Source organism: Pipistrellus hanaki (assembly GCF_964339955.1).
Source record: "Pipistrellus hanaki genome assembly, chromosome: 16".
Lineage (NCBI taxonomy): Eukaryota > Metazoa > Chordata > Mammalia > Chiroptera > Vespertilionidae > Pipistrellus > Pipistrellus hanaki.
The window spans coordinates 39,323,307-39,339,367 of NC_140518.1; the positions used below are offsets into that span (position 1 = coordinate 39,323,307).

The 16,061-nt window shown below is 55.6% G+C and overlaps 1 protein-coding gene across 1 annotated transcript; it reads right to left on the minus strand.

Annotated features, from left to right (window-relative positions):
- Positions 1–1,781: 1,781 nt before the first annotated feature.
- On the minus strand, positions 1,782–15,838 carry CCDC42 (coiled-coil domain containing 42). Its single transcript, XM_084863967.1, has 7 exons — positions 15,483–15,838; positions 15,035–15,140; positions 14,320–14,424; positions 12,668–12,865; positions 7,045–7,266; positions 6,778–6,936; positions 1,782–2,039 (listed from the first exon to the last, which is right to left on the minus strand). Exons 1-7 carry the CDS (start codon positions 15,563–15,565, stop codon positions 1,956–1,958), a joined length of 957 nt encoding a protein of 318 aa, XP_084720093.1. The 5' UTR covers positions 15,566–15,838; the 3' UTR covers positions 1,782–1,955.
- Positions 15,839–16,061: the final 223 nt, after the last annotated feature.

Sequence of the window (16,061 nt, forward strand, 5' to 3'; positions counted from 1 at the left end):
CTCCCTTGCTGGAGAACTCCAATGGGCTCCTGATGCTATCTTCTTTTCCTTGGACCCAAATCTCTCCTGATGGGGTCAGACTTGGGCTTCATGGGTCCAGGGTTCAGGGGGACATGCTGAAGGGCCCGATGTGTGTGCTCAGCTCCAAGGTGAAGGGTCCTGGCCACGTAGGGCACGCACACCACCGATTTTGGAAATGACCAGGACTGCATGGGTTTCTGTCTGTCCCCAGGTTCTGTAAATGGATTCTGGCTCCTTTTGGATCTCCCCCACTTTACACCCAGATTTCTCTCCCAACTCCCTCCCCTTGTGGATTTCAAGGCTCAGCGTCAGGTGTGAAGACAACAGCTTTGCAGAGAGTGCTCAGCGGGCGCCCACACCTCCTGCAGCCAGCCCCGTATGGATGTCTGTCCCCTGTGGCTCCGCTTCTCTGACTGCAGCTGGCGAGACAGGGTGTCCCTGACGTGTGTTGCTTCACGTGGTGCAGGTGATAGGAGCCTGAGAGTGCTCGGCTCATTGCAAAGCAGCGGCTCTCAAACCTGGAGGACTTGTTAAAACCCAGATGGTGCCATGGCCAGTGTGCTCAGTGGTTAGAGCAATGACCCACGCACTAAAAGGTCCCGGGTTCGATTCCCAGTCAAGGGCACTTACTTGGGTTGTAGGTTGAGCTTTTCAGCCCAGCTGGGATACATGCAGGAGGCAACCAACTGATGTCTCTCTCTCTCTCTCACATAGATATTTCTCTCTCTCTCTTTTCTCCTCCTTCTCTCCCTTCCACTGCCTTTAAAAATCAATAGAAAAATATCCTCAGGTGACGATTCACAGAAAACAAACAAATAGCAACCCAGGTGGCTGGGGCCCACCGTTTCCGATTCTCATTTCTGGTGAGTTCCCCGGTGCTGTTGATGCCGCTCGTCCAGAAGCCAAGCTGAGATGGATGGCGGTGTGCACAAAGCCCAGAGCAGGACCCCGAGGGGAGACTGCAGCAGCCCCCGGGGTCACGGGGATCGCTCTGGGGTCACAGGGCCAGGGAGGACGCGAGGAGCCTGTCGGGCGGGCTCCTCAGCCTTCTTTGGTTGGGGCAGCGGCAGTGTCTGTCCTCTGAAGGGCAGCCTGGCTGGGGGCGCCCAGGCGGGGGGCAGGCAGCCCAGGGTGAGTCCCCACCCTGCCCTCTGGACTGGTGTCCTTGGGCAAGCGGCCTGTTGGGGAAGACGGGGACACAGTTTCCACCGGGGTGATGGACAGTAAGTGATGCTCAGTAAGTGCCTCTTCCTCTGTCCACCTCTGACCCGACTTTTGCCGCTGAGGGTTTTGGAAATGTGTGGCTGAGTTTTGGACGCTGAGTGCAAAGCTCCCCGTCGGCCCCTCCTCCGTTTAGTTTGGCTGGGAGAAGCCGTCGTCCAGCCTGCTCTTCCTGTTAGCGTGGCTGGTACCATGTTGTAGCTTTAGGGTTCCCGGCGGGTGGGAGAGCAGGGAAGAGTTGGAACTCTGACTTGGGGAGCTGCCTTCATAGCTTCTAGTGGGCCTCTGCACCCCACTTAGAAAGGCCCACCTCACACCTGGTCTTTGGAGTGGCAGAGGGGAAACAGCCCCAGGTGCCTGCCCGCTGGTGCGGCCCCATGAAGACCTACTGTGTGCGAGCCACACTGAGGAGACGAGACCTGAGATTTGGTGCCTAGACCCCAGGCAGCCTAGTGACCAGCTTCCGGGGGGGTGCTTTGTGGGGAGTGTCCTTTCCTCCACTGGCCCTCTTCCCCGTGAATAACCCACACGAGAACTTAGGAACAAACTTCTCATAGAATTTAATGTGTGCAGGCGAGGGCTGGGCGGAGGCCCGCGGGGAAACCCGGCAGGGTGTCAGCCAGCAGAAAGCGCCGGCCCCAGAGGGCTGGACCGGGCGGACCGAGCGCCAGCTCACCGGGAACTTCTCTCTCCGTCTCTGCTCACGCGGCTCCTTACACCCGGATCTGCTGCGGCGCCTGGTCCTTCTTCTTCACCTCTGCCCAGATGTCCGACAGGTCCTGGATGAACTGCTGGATCTGACAAGGCAAGGGGACCATGTGATCCTGCCAGCGACAGGCCGCCACCCAGAAACAGCACATCTGCCCCCCACCCCCCCTTCCTGTGACCACCCCCAGCCACTCTCTCTCATTCGACAATGATTCTAGTGGCCACGGAGGGCCAGGCTCGTAGATTAACTGCACTAATAGCCGTGGAGCTGGAACTCCCGGAGGCAGGCGGGGATGGGAGGGAGCCAGGCTGGGAATCTGGCTGAAGGGCGACAGGAGAGAGGAGGGGGGACGGGGGCATTTGGCAGGCAGGTCCAGCAGGGTGGGGCGGAGCGCGCTCCCCCTCGGGATAATCTTGAAGGAGTCATTCACCTGAAACCCGGAACTGATGCTCCTTATGCTCATTGATCTTCAGTCACCTGGGAAGTTTGGATTCTCTTTGCTGGCTTATTTTTTTTATGTTTTATTCTATTTATTTTTTGGTTAATCCTCACTCCAGGATATTTTCCTATTTATTTATCTATTTTTATTTATTTTGAGAGAGAGAGGGAGGAAAGGAGAGGGAGAGACAGACACACACACAGAGAAACATTGATTGGTTGCCTCCCTCATGCACCCTGACCAGGGTCAAGCCTGCAACCGAGGTACGTGTCCTTGACCGAATCGAACTGGGGACCCTTCAGTCCGCAGGCCTGTGCTCTATCCACTGAGCCAAACAGGCGAGGGCGCTGGCTTCTGTTTGAAGGAACATGAGGTCAGTTCGACGGTGGAAACAAGTTAGAGGCCTGGGTCCCCATGCAGCTCTGGGGAAATCCCTTCATCTTTCTGGGACTCAGGAGCTTCACCTTTACAAAGGGAAGAGGGAGGAAAGCTTGGCCTAGACCAGTGGGCGGCAAACTCATGATTCCACAGAGCCAAATATCAACAGGATCATTGATATTTCTTTTGAGAGCCACATTTTTTAAACTTAAACTTCTTCTAACGCCACTTCTCCAACATAGACTCGCCCAGGCGTGGTATTTTGTGGAAGAGCCACACTCAAGGGGCCAGAGAGCCGCATGTGGCTCGTGAGCCGCAGTTTGCCAACCACGGGTCTAGATGACTCCCTAAGATCACAGTTCTAGCATTTCTCCTTTTCAAGAATGTCCCTGGAGATGGGACTGTCCCGAACTCCCAGCAGCTCTGTCAGGAGCTAATACCGGTACCATTACCGATGTCACGCCTGTTTTGCAAAAGAGGAAACCAAGAGTCAGCGAATCACAGGAACTTTCCCAAGGTGACAGGGAAGACAAGCCCAGCGTTTCCCAAACGATGTTCTCACAATAGGGTTCCATGGTCCAGCAAGTTCCAGAAACATTAAACATAAATTATTATTATTATTATTATTATTATTTTAATTCTTTTTTTAAAAAAATATATTTTATTGATTTTACACAGAGAGGAATTGAGAGGGACAGAAAGTTAGAAACGTCGATGAGAGAGAAACACCAACCAGCTGCCTCTTGCACATCCCCCACTGGGGATGTGCCCGCAACCAAGGCACATGCCCTTGACCGGAATCGAACCCGGGACCCTTCAGTCCGCAGGCCGACGCTCTATCCACTGAGCCAAACCGGCCCCGGCTAAACATAATTATATTGAATCTCCTTCGAGAGCCTCAGGACTCTGTGGAGTCCCATATTTACAAACCATGCAACTTGGTTTTCCTTTAGAGTTTCCAAAATTTATGAGTCCATAGAGTCCTTTGATTTCCCCCCACGGAAATGTCTGAGCCCAGCTTGGAAGATGCCGCTCTGGCCCTTCCCCCGCGCAGCACGTGGAATCCCGCGGTCTCGGCCGTCTGCAGGCTGCACTGTGTGCGGTGCTCCTGCTTCTGTGTAAGTGGCTCCCGAAGCCGAGCTTGGGTCGGCTGCAGGGATTTGCCCAGAACGTTGTTCACTGAGAACCTCAGAAGCCTCCTCCTTGAGGAATTTCAGTTAGAACGAAGAGCTGGGAAAGGATCCCTTTTTCTGAGGAAAACGTATGTTTTCTCATTTTGGTACCAGAGCTGCGTGTTGCTCTTCCTTCTGGTCACCAGAAAGCCCAGCTTCAACATCTGCCCTTTCTAAGGCCAGAATTGACAGTCTTTATTTCTCTCTCTTGCCCTGACCTTGGATTTCAACTTATGTTTTTCCTGGTCCTTATTTTCAATGGTTCCGGCTACTTGGTCGTGTGTGTTTCTCTCAGTAGGCTCCTATCCTTTGGGGATGAAGGGGAATATTTTAAAAGAACATTTGGGCCATCGTAAGTATTCCTGTGGAGACAAATCCAGATGGAAAGGGAGTCAGAAAGCTCACATTTTGGAGTAGATGAGCTGGAAGCGAGGCTCTGAGCATGGGTGCTCAGGCAGAGGCGAGGAGCTGGGCTCACGGCCCCCTGCCCACCTGTCTTCACAACAGCCAAAGGGAAGGGGCCCAAGGACCCCCAGAGTGCCTGAGACCCCGCCGCTGGGGAGGGGGCTGCAAGGCCCAAACTCTCTCTCTAATCTAAGATGTTATTTGTGTTTTTCGCTCTTATTCTTTCATGAGTGTGCAGCGTCTACCAGAGTAGGATGTCTCAGTGACACGGGCTGTCCCAACAGAACGAAGGCAAAAGCAGCCACGAGAAGCCACCGACCTCCATGCAGCCAGACACTAAGGGGATTTGTGAAAGGGTCCAATACGCCACTCATCCCACAAAATAGCTTTGGAAAATGGATTTTTCATTAAAAAAGCTATTTATGTTCATATGCTTCTTGTCATTTAAAAATGAATGAATTATTAACTATTTTTTAACTTTTCTGTTTGAGTTTCTTAATATGGTAAGTACCAGTAGATATGACTGATATACACAGAAGCTCTTTGAGGGTTTTCAATAAATTTTTAGAGTGTGAAGGTAGCCGAAACCAGTTTGGCTCAGTGGATAGAGCATCGGTCTGTGGACTAAAGGGTCCCAGGTTCGGTTCCGGTCAAGGGCATGTACATTGGTTGCGGGCACATCTCCAGTGGGGGGTGTGCAGGAGGCAGCTGGTTGATGTTTCTCTCTCATCGATGTTTCTGGCTCTCTATCTCTCTCCCTTCCTCTCTGTAAAAGAAAAAAAAATCAATAAAATATATTTAAAAAAAAAAAAAAAAAGCGTGTGAAGGTATCCAGGTACCAAAAAGTCTGAGAATTGCTGCTTCAGCACAGACTTTCTCACAAACTCCCTTCACGGTCTTTGGACGGTCCATAACGCTGCCCTCACTTGCCGTAAGAGGGAGGCGGAATTTTTGGTTTAGGGAAAGCCTTTTTGCTGGCTGGTCGGTGGGTGAACTCCTTTACATATGACTTTCACCTTTTTGTTGTTGTTAAGCAGGGGAAATGCCTCTTAATCAATTGCTTTTTGTAGCTTGTGTTTGATCTTCATTCACCAAATACTTGTTGAGGCCTACCATGGGGCTGGCATTGTTCTAGACACTGGGATACAGTAGGGAACAAAACAAAAAATCACAGCTTGAGAGCTTACTTTTTACTCCTTCACAGCAGAGCTGAAGACGTTTGCTTTAAAGGAATGGTTTTCTGCACATTGCAAGAAACATAGTGAGCCGAAACCGGTTTGGCTCAATGGATAGAGCATCGGTCTGTGGACTGAAAGGTCCCAGGTTCGATCCTGGTCAAGGGCATGTACATTGGTTGCGGGCACATCCCCAGTAGGAGGTGTGCAGGAGGCAGCTGGTCGGCGTTTCTCTCATCGATGTTTCTAGCTTTCTATCCCTCTCCCTTCCTCTCTGTTAAAAATAAATAAAATATATTAAAAAAAAAAAAAGAAACATAGTGAATGCATCGGCTGCTATGGAATCTCCTAACGTATGGGGTGTGTTCACCTTTGGTCAGAAATGAGATGACTTTAGGTGGCACGTGACATGGCATCAAATAGCTTTGGATCAGACAGTGAAAAGTTATTTCCTTTCAAAGAGAAAATCTCAGACTGGTACTAATATGTCTCCACGACTTCCCTAAACTTGCTGGTTGTCCTCCCTGCTCCCTCCCCGCCACTCTCTTTTCCCAAAGCGTGGGCCTCAGGCACAAGCCTTCGGGACCTCACCGGATCTAACCAGACTGTCTTGCACAATGAATCCAGTGGTGGGTCCCTGCTACTGTCTCTGTTGATGGGAGCCAACGGGTCTCAGTTCTAATGCCGTGGTTCTCAAAGTGCGGAACCCAGGCCAGCACCTGGGGATCGTTGAAAATGGAAATTCAGCCCTGTCTGGTGTGACTCAGCTGGTTGGAGCACTGTTCTGTGAACCGGAGGGCTGAAGTGCCGAGGGTTCGATTCTGGTCAGGGTACAGAGCCAGGTTTTGGGTTTGATGATGTTTCTCTTTCACCTCTCTCTCTCTCTCTCTCTCTCTCTCTCTCTCTCTCTCTCTCTCTCTCTTCCTCTCTCTCCTCTCCCTCCCCCTCTTCCTTTCCTTTCCTCTCTCTCTAAAATCAATAAAAAACACACACCACAATTTGTCATCAAGTTCAATTAAAAAGACAAACCACACACATCCTCGGGTGAGGATTAAAAAGAAAATGGAAATTCGTGGGTTCTCACTCCAGTCCCGCTGATTCAGAGGCTCTGGGATGGGGCCCTGCAGCACTCCTCAGACCCCAGGTGACTGGAACCCTGTTAACCCGGCTCTATCTGGTTCTTTCCTCCACTCAACCAGCCAGGCACCGTCCTGGTTCAGTAGACACCGCCCAGCTGGCACCTGCGCCTCCTCTTACCATGTCCAGCTGTTTGTGCGTGTCCTCCAGGGACACGAAGGTCGTCTCCTTTAGCTGCTTGCTCACGATCTGGAAGAGGTTCAGCGTTGCCATTTTGATGGTGCCGAGCAAGAGGGTCTTCTTGGCAGCGGTGTTCTGGATGTGCGCCCAGCGGGATTCCTGGGGAGGACATGGGGGAGAGAGGTGAGGGCAGTCTCTGTGTGTGTGTGTGTGTGTGTGTGCGCCTGTCCCTCCCTCAGTCACTCCGCAGCCCCGCGGGTGGCTCACCCAGATGATGACGTCGCTGCGGGCGCGGTCGAAGCGCATCTGCAGGCGCGCCAGCTCGTTGTTGTGCTGCAGGATCTCGTCGTCCTTCTCCTCCATGTAGCGCGCCAGCCGGGCCTTGGCGCGCTCGATCTTCTCCTGGCCCTCCTGCGCCGACTGCATGAGGTCCTGGTGCATGCTCACCAGCGTCTTGTGCCGCGCCATCACCTCGTGGATCTCCTCGAACTGCAACGGGGGCTTTGTTCACAGCCCCGCAGTCCCGGGGCCCTACCGCGGCCCGTTACCCGCCAGCTTCCGGCCTGGCAGAGAGGCCCTAGGCCAAGGTCAGGGGGCAGAAGCTCTGAGGACATTGGAGTCCCGCTGCTCATTCCTCTTGGGTTGGTATGGGCCATGGGCCATAAGAAGGTGACCAGGCGTCCCGCTTTTGGCGGGACAGTCCCGATTTTTACAATTTGTCCGGCGTCCCACGGCATTTTAAAAAAATTCAGAAGATTTAAAAGATTATTTCCAAAGATCGGGACTTTTTTTTTAAAAAAACGCCGGGGGATGCGGGACAAATTGTTAAGAATTGGGACTGTCCCGCCCAAAGCAGGACGTCTGGTCACCTAACGGTACATGCAACTGGACCAAGAGTTCTCAGTCTTGCTGCGCATTGGGATCATGGGAGGAACTTTAAAAAGGACAGTGGCAGGCTCCAGCCCCAGAGATTGGGATGAATAAACAGGTCTGAAGTGGACCGTGGCATCTGAATTTTGCAACTCCTCTTCAATCCCTTCCCCCTCCCAGGTGATTTTAGGGTTGCAAATTGCTGCAGGGAACAGCTGGGGAAAGATGACGGAACATATGCGGTGTGTTCGGGAAGCTCAAGAAAGATTAGTATGGATGACCCGAGATCAAGAAGGGGAGGGAGAGGCCCCCTGGAGAAGTGAAAGCGGGGCCCAGGGAGCCCTGGGAGGGGCGCGGGCTTCACCCCCGGAAGGATTTTGAGACGCAGAGAGAACTGCACGTCTGTGCGAGGGGGAGGGTGCGTTCTGAGATGTTTCCCAAGGCGATGATGATTCTATTCACCAGGAATGCACCGAGAACCACCACAACCCAGGAACTTCGCTGACTGCTGGGGACAGAGCCGGAGATAAGCCAGGCAGACCCTGCTCTCATAAAGCCGGCGATTTGGGGTGGTGTGGAGGCAAAACAGACAAGTAGGTAGTCAGTTACAGCAGAGCGATAAGCCTTATCTGGCTGGGGGAGGGGGCAGGACGGACTGTGAGGGTCATGTCTTCAATGTGGCGCTCTCTGGTAGTCCTCATCTGCTGAGCCCGCGCTCCGGCAGGGGCTGCAGAGGGTACCAGCGGGTCAGCAGGCCTGCCAGGCTCCGCTGCCTCCTCCGGTCCAGAGCCATGCCTCGCAGGCCCCGCTCAGCAGAAGGGATGACGGCGGTGTGAGCACCAGTCCCGGGTGCCAGCTCCCCGCCCCAGGCGTCTATCAGAGTGGGCTCTCCGGCCACCCGGGGGACACTGCCTGAGCACTTTGTCCATCGGGTGGCATGTCCAGGGATAGCCTGGTGTCTGGGGTCTGCCTGCTGGCCTTTCCCCAAGGGTGCCTCTGGGCAAGGGCCACCCAGCCCAGCATCAGAGGAGACGGGAACCGAAAAGGTTTCCTCAGGGAAAGGATGCCTGAAATGAGAGCGGAGGTATGAACAGAAGACAGCCAGGCAAAGGTATGGGGTGGGGGTGGGGGTGGGTTTGGGGAGGAGAGGTGCGGAAGGATCACAGGTAGAGGGAAGAGCCTGGTGAAAGATCATGGGTGTGTGTGGCATGTTCAGGAAGCTCAAGAACGTTTTTTAGTATGAATGACCCGAGTTCAAGATGCGGGAGAGAGATCACCCGGAGAAGTAAAAAAAAGTGCCCGGAGAACCCTGAAGAGGAGGGTGAACTTCATCCACGGATGGGTTTTAAGAAGCAGAGAGAGAACATTATGTCTGTGTGTTGAAGTTCACCCAGCACAGGGTGCACAGCACACAAGTTGAAAGGAATGGGCCACACCGAGCTACCAGAGGCAGCTCTCCAGACTCGGTGTGGATGGCAGAAGGACCCGGTGCCAACCTGAAGAGGCTCCCTCTGTCCAAAGATGGGACACTTGGAACGTCAGGAAGAAAAGGTGCAAAGTGTTAAAACATCAAACGTGTTAAAAACCCGTGAGTTTGCAATGATGATAACAGCAGCACAGGTCGCTTTCGGAGGATGATGGAGAACCAGAGCACTGTTCTGAAAAGAATCGAGCATTTGGGTAGCTTCTTTACGACCCACACAGGGACCAAGCAGTTGACGAAGGGAAGGTTCTCTCTCAGGCAGTGGTTCCTCTGCACCTGTAACTAGAATCCTGCCGTAAAGGAAAGGACTCCTTAGACCAGTGGTTCTCAGCCTTCCTAATGCCACGACCCTTTAATACAGCTCCCCATGGTGTGGTGACCCCCAACCATAAAATTATTTTCGTTGCTACTTCATAACTGTAATTTATGTAAATTATTTTCGTTGCTACTTAGGCTGGTCTTAGGCTCTACAGGTCACGGCCCACAGGTTGAGAACGGCTAGCAGGGTCACCTAAGACCATTGGAAAATAAAGATATTTATATTACGATTCATAACAGGAGCAAAATTACAGTGATGAAGTAGCAACAAAAATAATTTTATGGTTGGGGGTCACCACAACATGAGGAACTGTATTAAAGGGTTGAGGCCTTAGAAAGGTTGAGAACCACTGCTCTAAGGAGTCCTTTCCTTTACAGCAGGATTCTAGTTCCATGTGAAGAAGGGCCGATAGGACATTCCCGTAGAGGGGTCTTCTGCCCCTCCTACCAAGGAAATCAGAATGGTGACTTCTTTCATCGAAGACACATCACTACCTGTTTGTAAACACATCAGTGGCATCCCGCAATATGTCCTCTTTCAGGTTTGGCTTATTTTGGTCATCATAATAATGCCTGAGACTCGAGAAACACCCACCAAATGCCGCGTGGGGACCTGGTTTGGGCCCTGATTAGAACAAACCAACGGTCCAAACAGCATTTGTGCAATAAGGGGGGGATTTTTAACATCAACTGGATATTTAACATCAAGGGATTACTAACACATTTCCCTAGGTGTGACAATGGCATTGGGACTACATTTAAAAAGCTCTTCTTTATTAGAGTTACAGACAGAAATACTTAGGGATAAAAAAAATTTGCTTGAAAATGGCAGAGGTGGGAGGTCTGGGGGATTTGACTATGAGTTGATAATTGCTGGAATTAGGTGATGAGTAATGGACAGTCAATAGACTGTTCTGTCTATTTTTGCATATGTTCGAAATTTTACATAATAAAAAGGGTTTAAAATATTGATGGGAAAAAGAAAGTCACAAAAGGACATGTACGATAGATTAGCGGTTGATGGGTATGTAATATGTTGCCAAAGCAATGAAAACAATCACATGGATGAGAATGAGGAAATCGGGAGGCCCGGCGACCTCTCAGGAGAGGGAAGTGTGGGTGTGGGGGGGCGCACATCGCCTACAGTGTTCTATTAGGAAAAAAGAATTGGGGGGAAATATTAAGATTTGACAAAGCTGTGGTGAGTACTTGGGTGCTGTTTTATATTTCTCTATACTTCTCAGTCTGCTTAAAATGTTTTGAAAGAAGGAGAGAGAGAAAGAATCAGAGGTGGGGGCACTGGCTGTAGAAGGGACAGGCTGGTGGCCAGGGAAAGTACAAACGTGAGCTCCAGGTGAGGCACACTGTGGTCTGGGTGAGGAAAGGCAGGGACCAGATTCCAGAAATACGTAGGAGGCAGATCAGACCAGGACTCTGATTGATGGCTCTGGGGAATGAGGAGGAGGAAGAGTCGAGGATGAGGCTCAAGTTCTGGTGAAGCTGCGGGTAGAGGCTGTGGGTGGGAGGGTGTGAGTGGGAGGCTGTGGGTGGAGGCTGTGGTTGGGAGGCTGAGTGGGAGGCTGTGGGTGGAGGCTGTGGGTGGGCGGCTGTGGGTGAAGGCTGTGGGTAGGAGGCTGTGGGTAGGAGGCTGTGGGTGGAGGCTGTGGGTGGAGGCTGTGAGTGGAGGCTGTGGGTGGAGGCTATGGGTGGAGGCTGTGGGTGGAGGCTGTGGGTAGAGGCTGTGGGTGGGAGGCTGTGGGTGGAGGCTGTGGGAGGGAGGCTGTGGGTAGGAGGCCGTGGGTGGGAGGCTGAGTGGGAGGCTGTGGAGGGAGGCTGTGGGAGGGAGGCTGTGGGTGGAGGCTGTGGGTGGAGGCTGTGAGTGGGAGGCTGTGGGTGGAGGCTGTGGGTGGGAGGCTGAGTGGGAGGCTGTAAGTGGCAGGCTGTGGGTAGAGGCTGTGGGTGGAGGCTGTGGGTGGAGGCTGTGGGTGTTCACGCCATGCACCATACCAGACACACCAGCAGGGACTGGCTGGAGATGGCAGGAAGCAGATGAGCTGAGTCCTAGACGCGATAAATTAGATGCAGGGGCCTGACCTCAGGAGGGAGACAGGACAGCGAGACACAGGCCCCTCTCCTCAGTGCACCCTTCGTCTCTCCGCAGCCGCCACGGGGCATCCATCCACAGGAGGGGCATCTCAGACTCACTCTGCCCCATGGGGGTGCTACCTCCCGCTGTCACATGGGAGACAGCGTGGAGAGCCCTGCCGGGGCGGCCCCACGGAGGCCCAGGGAGGATCAGGGAAAGAGGGGGAGGGCGGGACAGAGACCGGAGGCATGTGCCAGGAGGAGCTGGGGAGGGGAGCCCCGGAGGAGCCTGAGGGGGAAGGGCCGGAGGGAGGAGGACAGCGGAGGGAAGGAGGGCCCAGAGGAAAGGGCGAAGGTAGGCTGAAAGGAGGCGGGTGGACACTGTGGGACCCGCTGCCCTCGGACAATGCGGGGCTGAGGGGGCGATGCCTGTGCAGGGGAAAGCCACACACAGCCTCTGCTCCCCGAAACGTCACCACCGCCAGCCCGCTGCTGACCGGGAGCCTACTGATGACATGAACAGTCAGTCGATAACACGTATGTTGTATGTGAGGGGTATTGTATACTGTGTTAGAGTATTGCTGAGAAAATACATGGATAGCGCTGTACTCTACCAATCGATACTGCACGTGCACGCCATGGTTTCAAGCTGCATGTCTCGTCTGAGCTTTCTCAGATTGTCTACTGAGACCGTCACATGCACGTGGCTCTGCACAGTCCACAGCCCTGTCGGCCAAGGTCAGCCGGACTGCGGGGTGCATGGGCGGGGAGAGGGCGGGCAGTTCCCGTCGCTGTGGCAGCGAGGCGGCTGCGGGAAGAGCAGTGGTCAGTGCCCTGCGGGGCCCGCAGAGGGGCGGTTAGAAGCCAGCGCTCAGCCACGGGCCGGCTGTGAGGCCCTGAGCGGCTCCCTCTCTGAGCCTCCGCGTCCCCCTCGGGGCGGGGCGTGAGCCCAATGAGGTCACGCGTGTGCCCGGCACACACTGAACGCCCAGCCCCCCGCCCCGACCAGGGCCTTTCCCAGCTGCCCCAGAGGAGGGTGGGCATCCCTGCAGAGGGTCCCTACGGCCCCTGGAGCCCCAGGCCCAGGCCTGGGAGGTGGGGCCGAGGAAGGCGCCCCTCCCCACCCCCACTCACCTCGGAGTTCTCCACCACCTTCTCCAGGTACTTGTTGAAGATGGAGTAGTTCTGCAGCTTGGCGCTCAGCCGCTGGTGCTGCAGCCGCAGGGCCGCCATCTCCTGCTTGGCCTTGGCCAGCTCACGCATGCGCTGCCTCTTGAGGTCTCTCTCCTTGTTGGCTTTCTTCAGGGCGCGGATCCGTTTCTGGTCGTTCTCCTGGGGCCAGGGAGGTGGTGTCTGCCAGGCACCCTCCTGCCCTTCCCTGGAGCCCAGCTGGTGGTACCCTCCCTCCCCCGGGGCCCAGGTTTGCTGAGCCCAGGTCACCCTGAGGATGGGCAGGGACCATCCAGGTGGCAAGAAGGCCTGAGTTTTCTCCCGATTTGGTATTTGGTGCCTCAGTTTCTCCCACTGTAGAAATGAGAGGCAGTAGTTCCTCTCCTCCTCTCAAAAGCTGGGGCAACAGTGCTCAAGCCATAGGGAGATGAGCTTGGGGGTGGGGGTGGGGAGGGGAGCCTGCTCCAGAGGGCCTGGGGCAAGGCCACGCCAGAGAGCATGCAGCCAGGAGCTCCCACTGGCAACAGGCTCGGGCAGGCGGAGATGTGCACACAATTCCAGGCCCAGAAACAGCCAGGACCCTCAGCCGCTGCAATCCAGGCCGGCCCCCCGCTGCCTCCTGCAGAGCCCTCCCCCCGAGGTCAGAGGGCGAGCCCGCCCCTCCCAGGGCACGCGTGCGGCTCCTTTCCCTGGGTCCCACACGGACGGCGTGTGTGCGGGAGCCTTTGGATGCGCGTGGGGAGGACACGGGGACTGGCCTGTCCCTGCCAGCCCCGGAGAAGACTGGAGGCCCCACTCCAGTGGTTTTTAAGTCCCACTGTGCATCTCAACCCCCGGAGGGACTTCTTACACATGTGGCTGCCTGGGCCCGGCCTGGGGCCTCTGAGAGCAAGGCGAGGGGAGCGCCAGGGTCTGCATTTGGAATAAGTGACGCCAATGGTGACCAGTTGGAGAACCCTGTCCCCCACATTCCCTGCTGCCCAGCCACTCCACTGGCTCTCCTCTGTCCGTCAGAGGAAGCGCACCGCTGGAGACTGAGCCTAGTCCCTCTGCTTCCCCCCCCCACCTGGCTGCGCCCAGAGCACCACCGGAGGGCTCCAGAGCAGGACTCCCCAGACTCCTTCCTGGAGAAATCTGGGTTTTAAAATGGTGACATCGCTTCTCAAAGGACCCACGGAGAGGCGTGGCCTCCGCGTGGCCTCTGGTGCCCGGTCCTTCCACCGCCCCCTCCCTGGACCCACAGTGCCAGGAGGGAAGGATGGGGTGACTGGGGAGACTAAAACTCTGCCTGATTCATCTCTGTGCCTCCAAGTGCCTCGCCCTGCCCCTAGTGCGTGCATGCATTCATTCATTCGTTCGATGCATCATGTGTGTCAGGTATGGGAAAGGAAATTGTAAACAGATACCTAGAAGGAGCAGAGACCGACAGACAAACAAGAAATCACCAACAGCAATAAGGGGGACCTAAAGGGAGGAGCCCCAGGCATTGTTGAGCACCGAGAGACATCTGACCCGGGGTGAGGAGTCAGCCAAAGCGAGGAGGAGGAGGAGAGGCAGGGCGTGGGGGTGGGGACCGGAGTGTGGGTGTCACTGGGGGCGGCCGCACACCCCGATACCTGGATAAACTGCTCGAACTTCTGAATGTGGGCCTTCAGCTGGGCCTCCTTGACGCCCAGCTCCTCCCAGCGCAGGTTCAGAGTTTCCATTCTCCGCTGAAATGTCTTGGGGTGCAGGGAGCAGGACGGTCAGGAGGGCCTTTGGCATGGGAACCAAGGGAGGCCCAGCGTCCTCTGCCCCAGCGCCTCCCTCCCCAGGCTCCCTCCCCCCCACTTTCCACCCCATGCCAGGTTCAGAGCAGAGCATCCGGGGACACTGGCACCCCACAAGCCTGGGATTGTTTTTGCAGAGGCAACATGGAAGCACCATCCAGGAGTCCCAGCGTTAGTCAAAGCCACCCCCAAAATGAAGAGCTGTCCCTGTGGCCCCTGCACCCCTCCCCCAGTTTCCCACCTCCTTCTTTTTTTAAATTTTTTTTTTATCGATTATGGTATCACATAATTGTCCTTATCCCCCCATTCCCATCCCAAACCCCTCCCTACATATGCCCCCACCCCCCTGGTGTCCTTGGCCACTGGGTAGGCCCATATGCATGCACACAAGTCCTTTGGTTGATCTCTTCCCCTTCCCCCTACTTTCCCTCTGAGGTTTGAGAGTCTGATCGCTGCTTCTCTTTCTCTGGGTCTGTTTTTGTTCATCAGTTTATGTTGTTCATTATTTCCTTTAAATGTGTGAGATCATGTGATCCAAGAAATACCCTTGTAAGAAACCCACCTCCTTCTTATGCAACATGGCATGGTGCATGATCTTGGCCTCCTTCTTCTTCTCCAGGAGCTGGATAGAGGGGGAGTCCGACTGCTCCTCGATGTGGGGGAACTTCCTGTCCAAGACATGGGCCAGAGGGGCTGGGGCGGGCTGGGCTGGGAGTAAGCCAGACAGCCATGGGGAGGGGAGGGAGCCCTGCCTGCTCTGAGTGTGCTGAGTGTGCTGTGTGGAAGTCCAAGGAGCAAGGTGAAGCAGGGTGATGAGTGAGGGGTGGGGATCCGGGATGGGGGTGGATTGGTGCCAGGGGAGGGGGCAGGACGATCTGGGTCCCTGGGTCATAGGAGAAGGAGGGGTGGGAATGGGAGGTCCCTGCCCAGAGGGGGCGGCCCTGGGCCCGGGGGGGGGGGGGGGGGGGGGGGGGGGGGGTGGGTGGGGGGGGTGGGGGGGGGACACTCACTGGAGCAGCTGGAGCAGCCGCTCCCCATACTGCAGCCGGAAGTACTCGGCCAGGTCCTCCTCCTCCATGATGCCCAGACTCATGGTGGCGGCGGTCTCAGGCCCGGGCAGCCCAGCCTCCGCGGGAAAAGAGGGGTTGGGTGGTGGAGCCGCAGGGAGCTCGGGCGTGGCGGGCTCTCGCTTCTCCTTTGGCCTGCTTTTCGGGGTCCAGAGGGCGGGAGTCTGAGAGGCGCCCGGGGAAACGGGAAACGGCTGGAGGCTGAGAGCAGCAGCCACCAGAGACCTGGTTGCCTAGCAACGGGCGCCGCGGGTTCCGTGGACCACACGTGGGGCCGGGCGGCGCCCTCTGACCTCTGGCCCCTGACCTCCTGGCCGGGCCGCTCTGCATCCGCGTTCACCTGCAGGGACTTTGGGGAGAAGCAGGGCTGACAGATGCTGGCGTCCAGGCGGGAGGAAGGGAACGGGGTTCGGTCCAGGGGTGTCCGCGGGAGGGCGCTCTGCCCTGAACCCCCCCCCCCCTCCCCGGGGCTGGGTGCGGGTGGGGGGCAGGCAGAGCCTCCCTCCCCTGGGGCTGGAATGC

Bases quoted from the DNA above. Each gene is read 5' to 3' on its own strand.
- CCDC42 (XM_084863967.1), bottom strand. From the start codon at position 15,565: ATGAGTCTGGGCATCATGGAGGAGGAGGACCTGGCCGAGTACTTCCGG. The intron at 15,141-15,482 runs GTGAGTGTCCCC...TGTCTTGGACAG, and splicing joins CGGCTGCTCCAGCTGCTCCA to GAAGTTCCCCCACATCGAGG. The intron at 12,866-14,319 runs GTATCGGGGTGT...CCCTGGCCCCAG, and splicing joins AGTTCGAGCAGTTTATCCAG to GAGAACGACCAGAAACGGAT.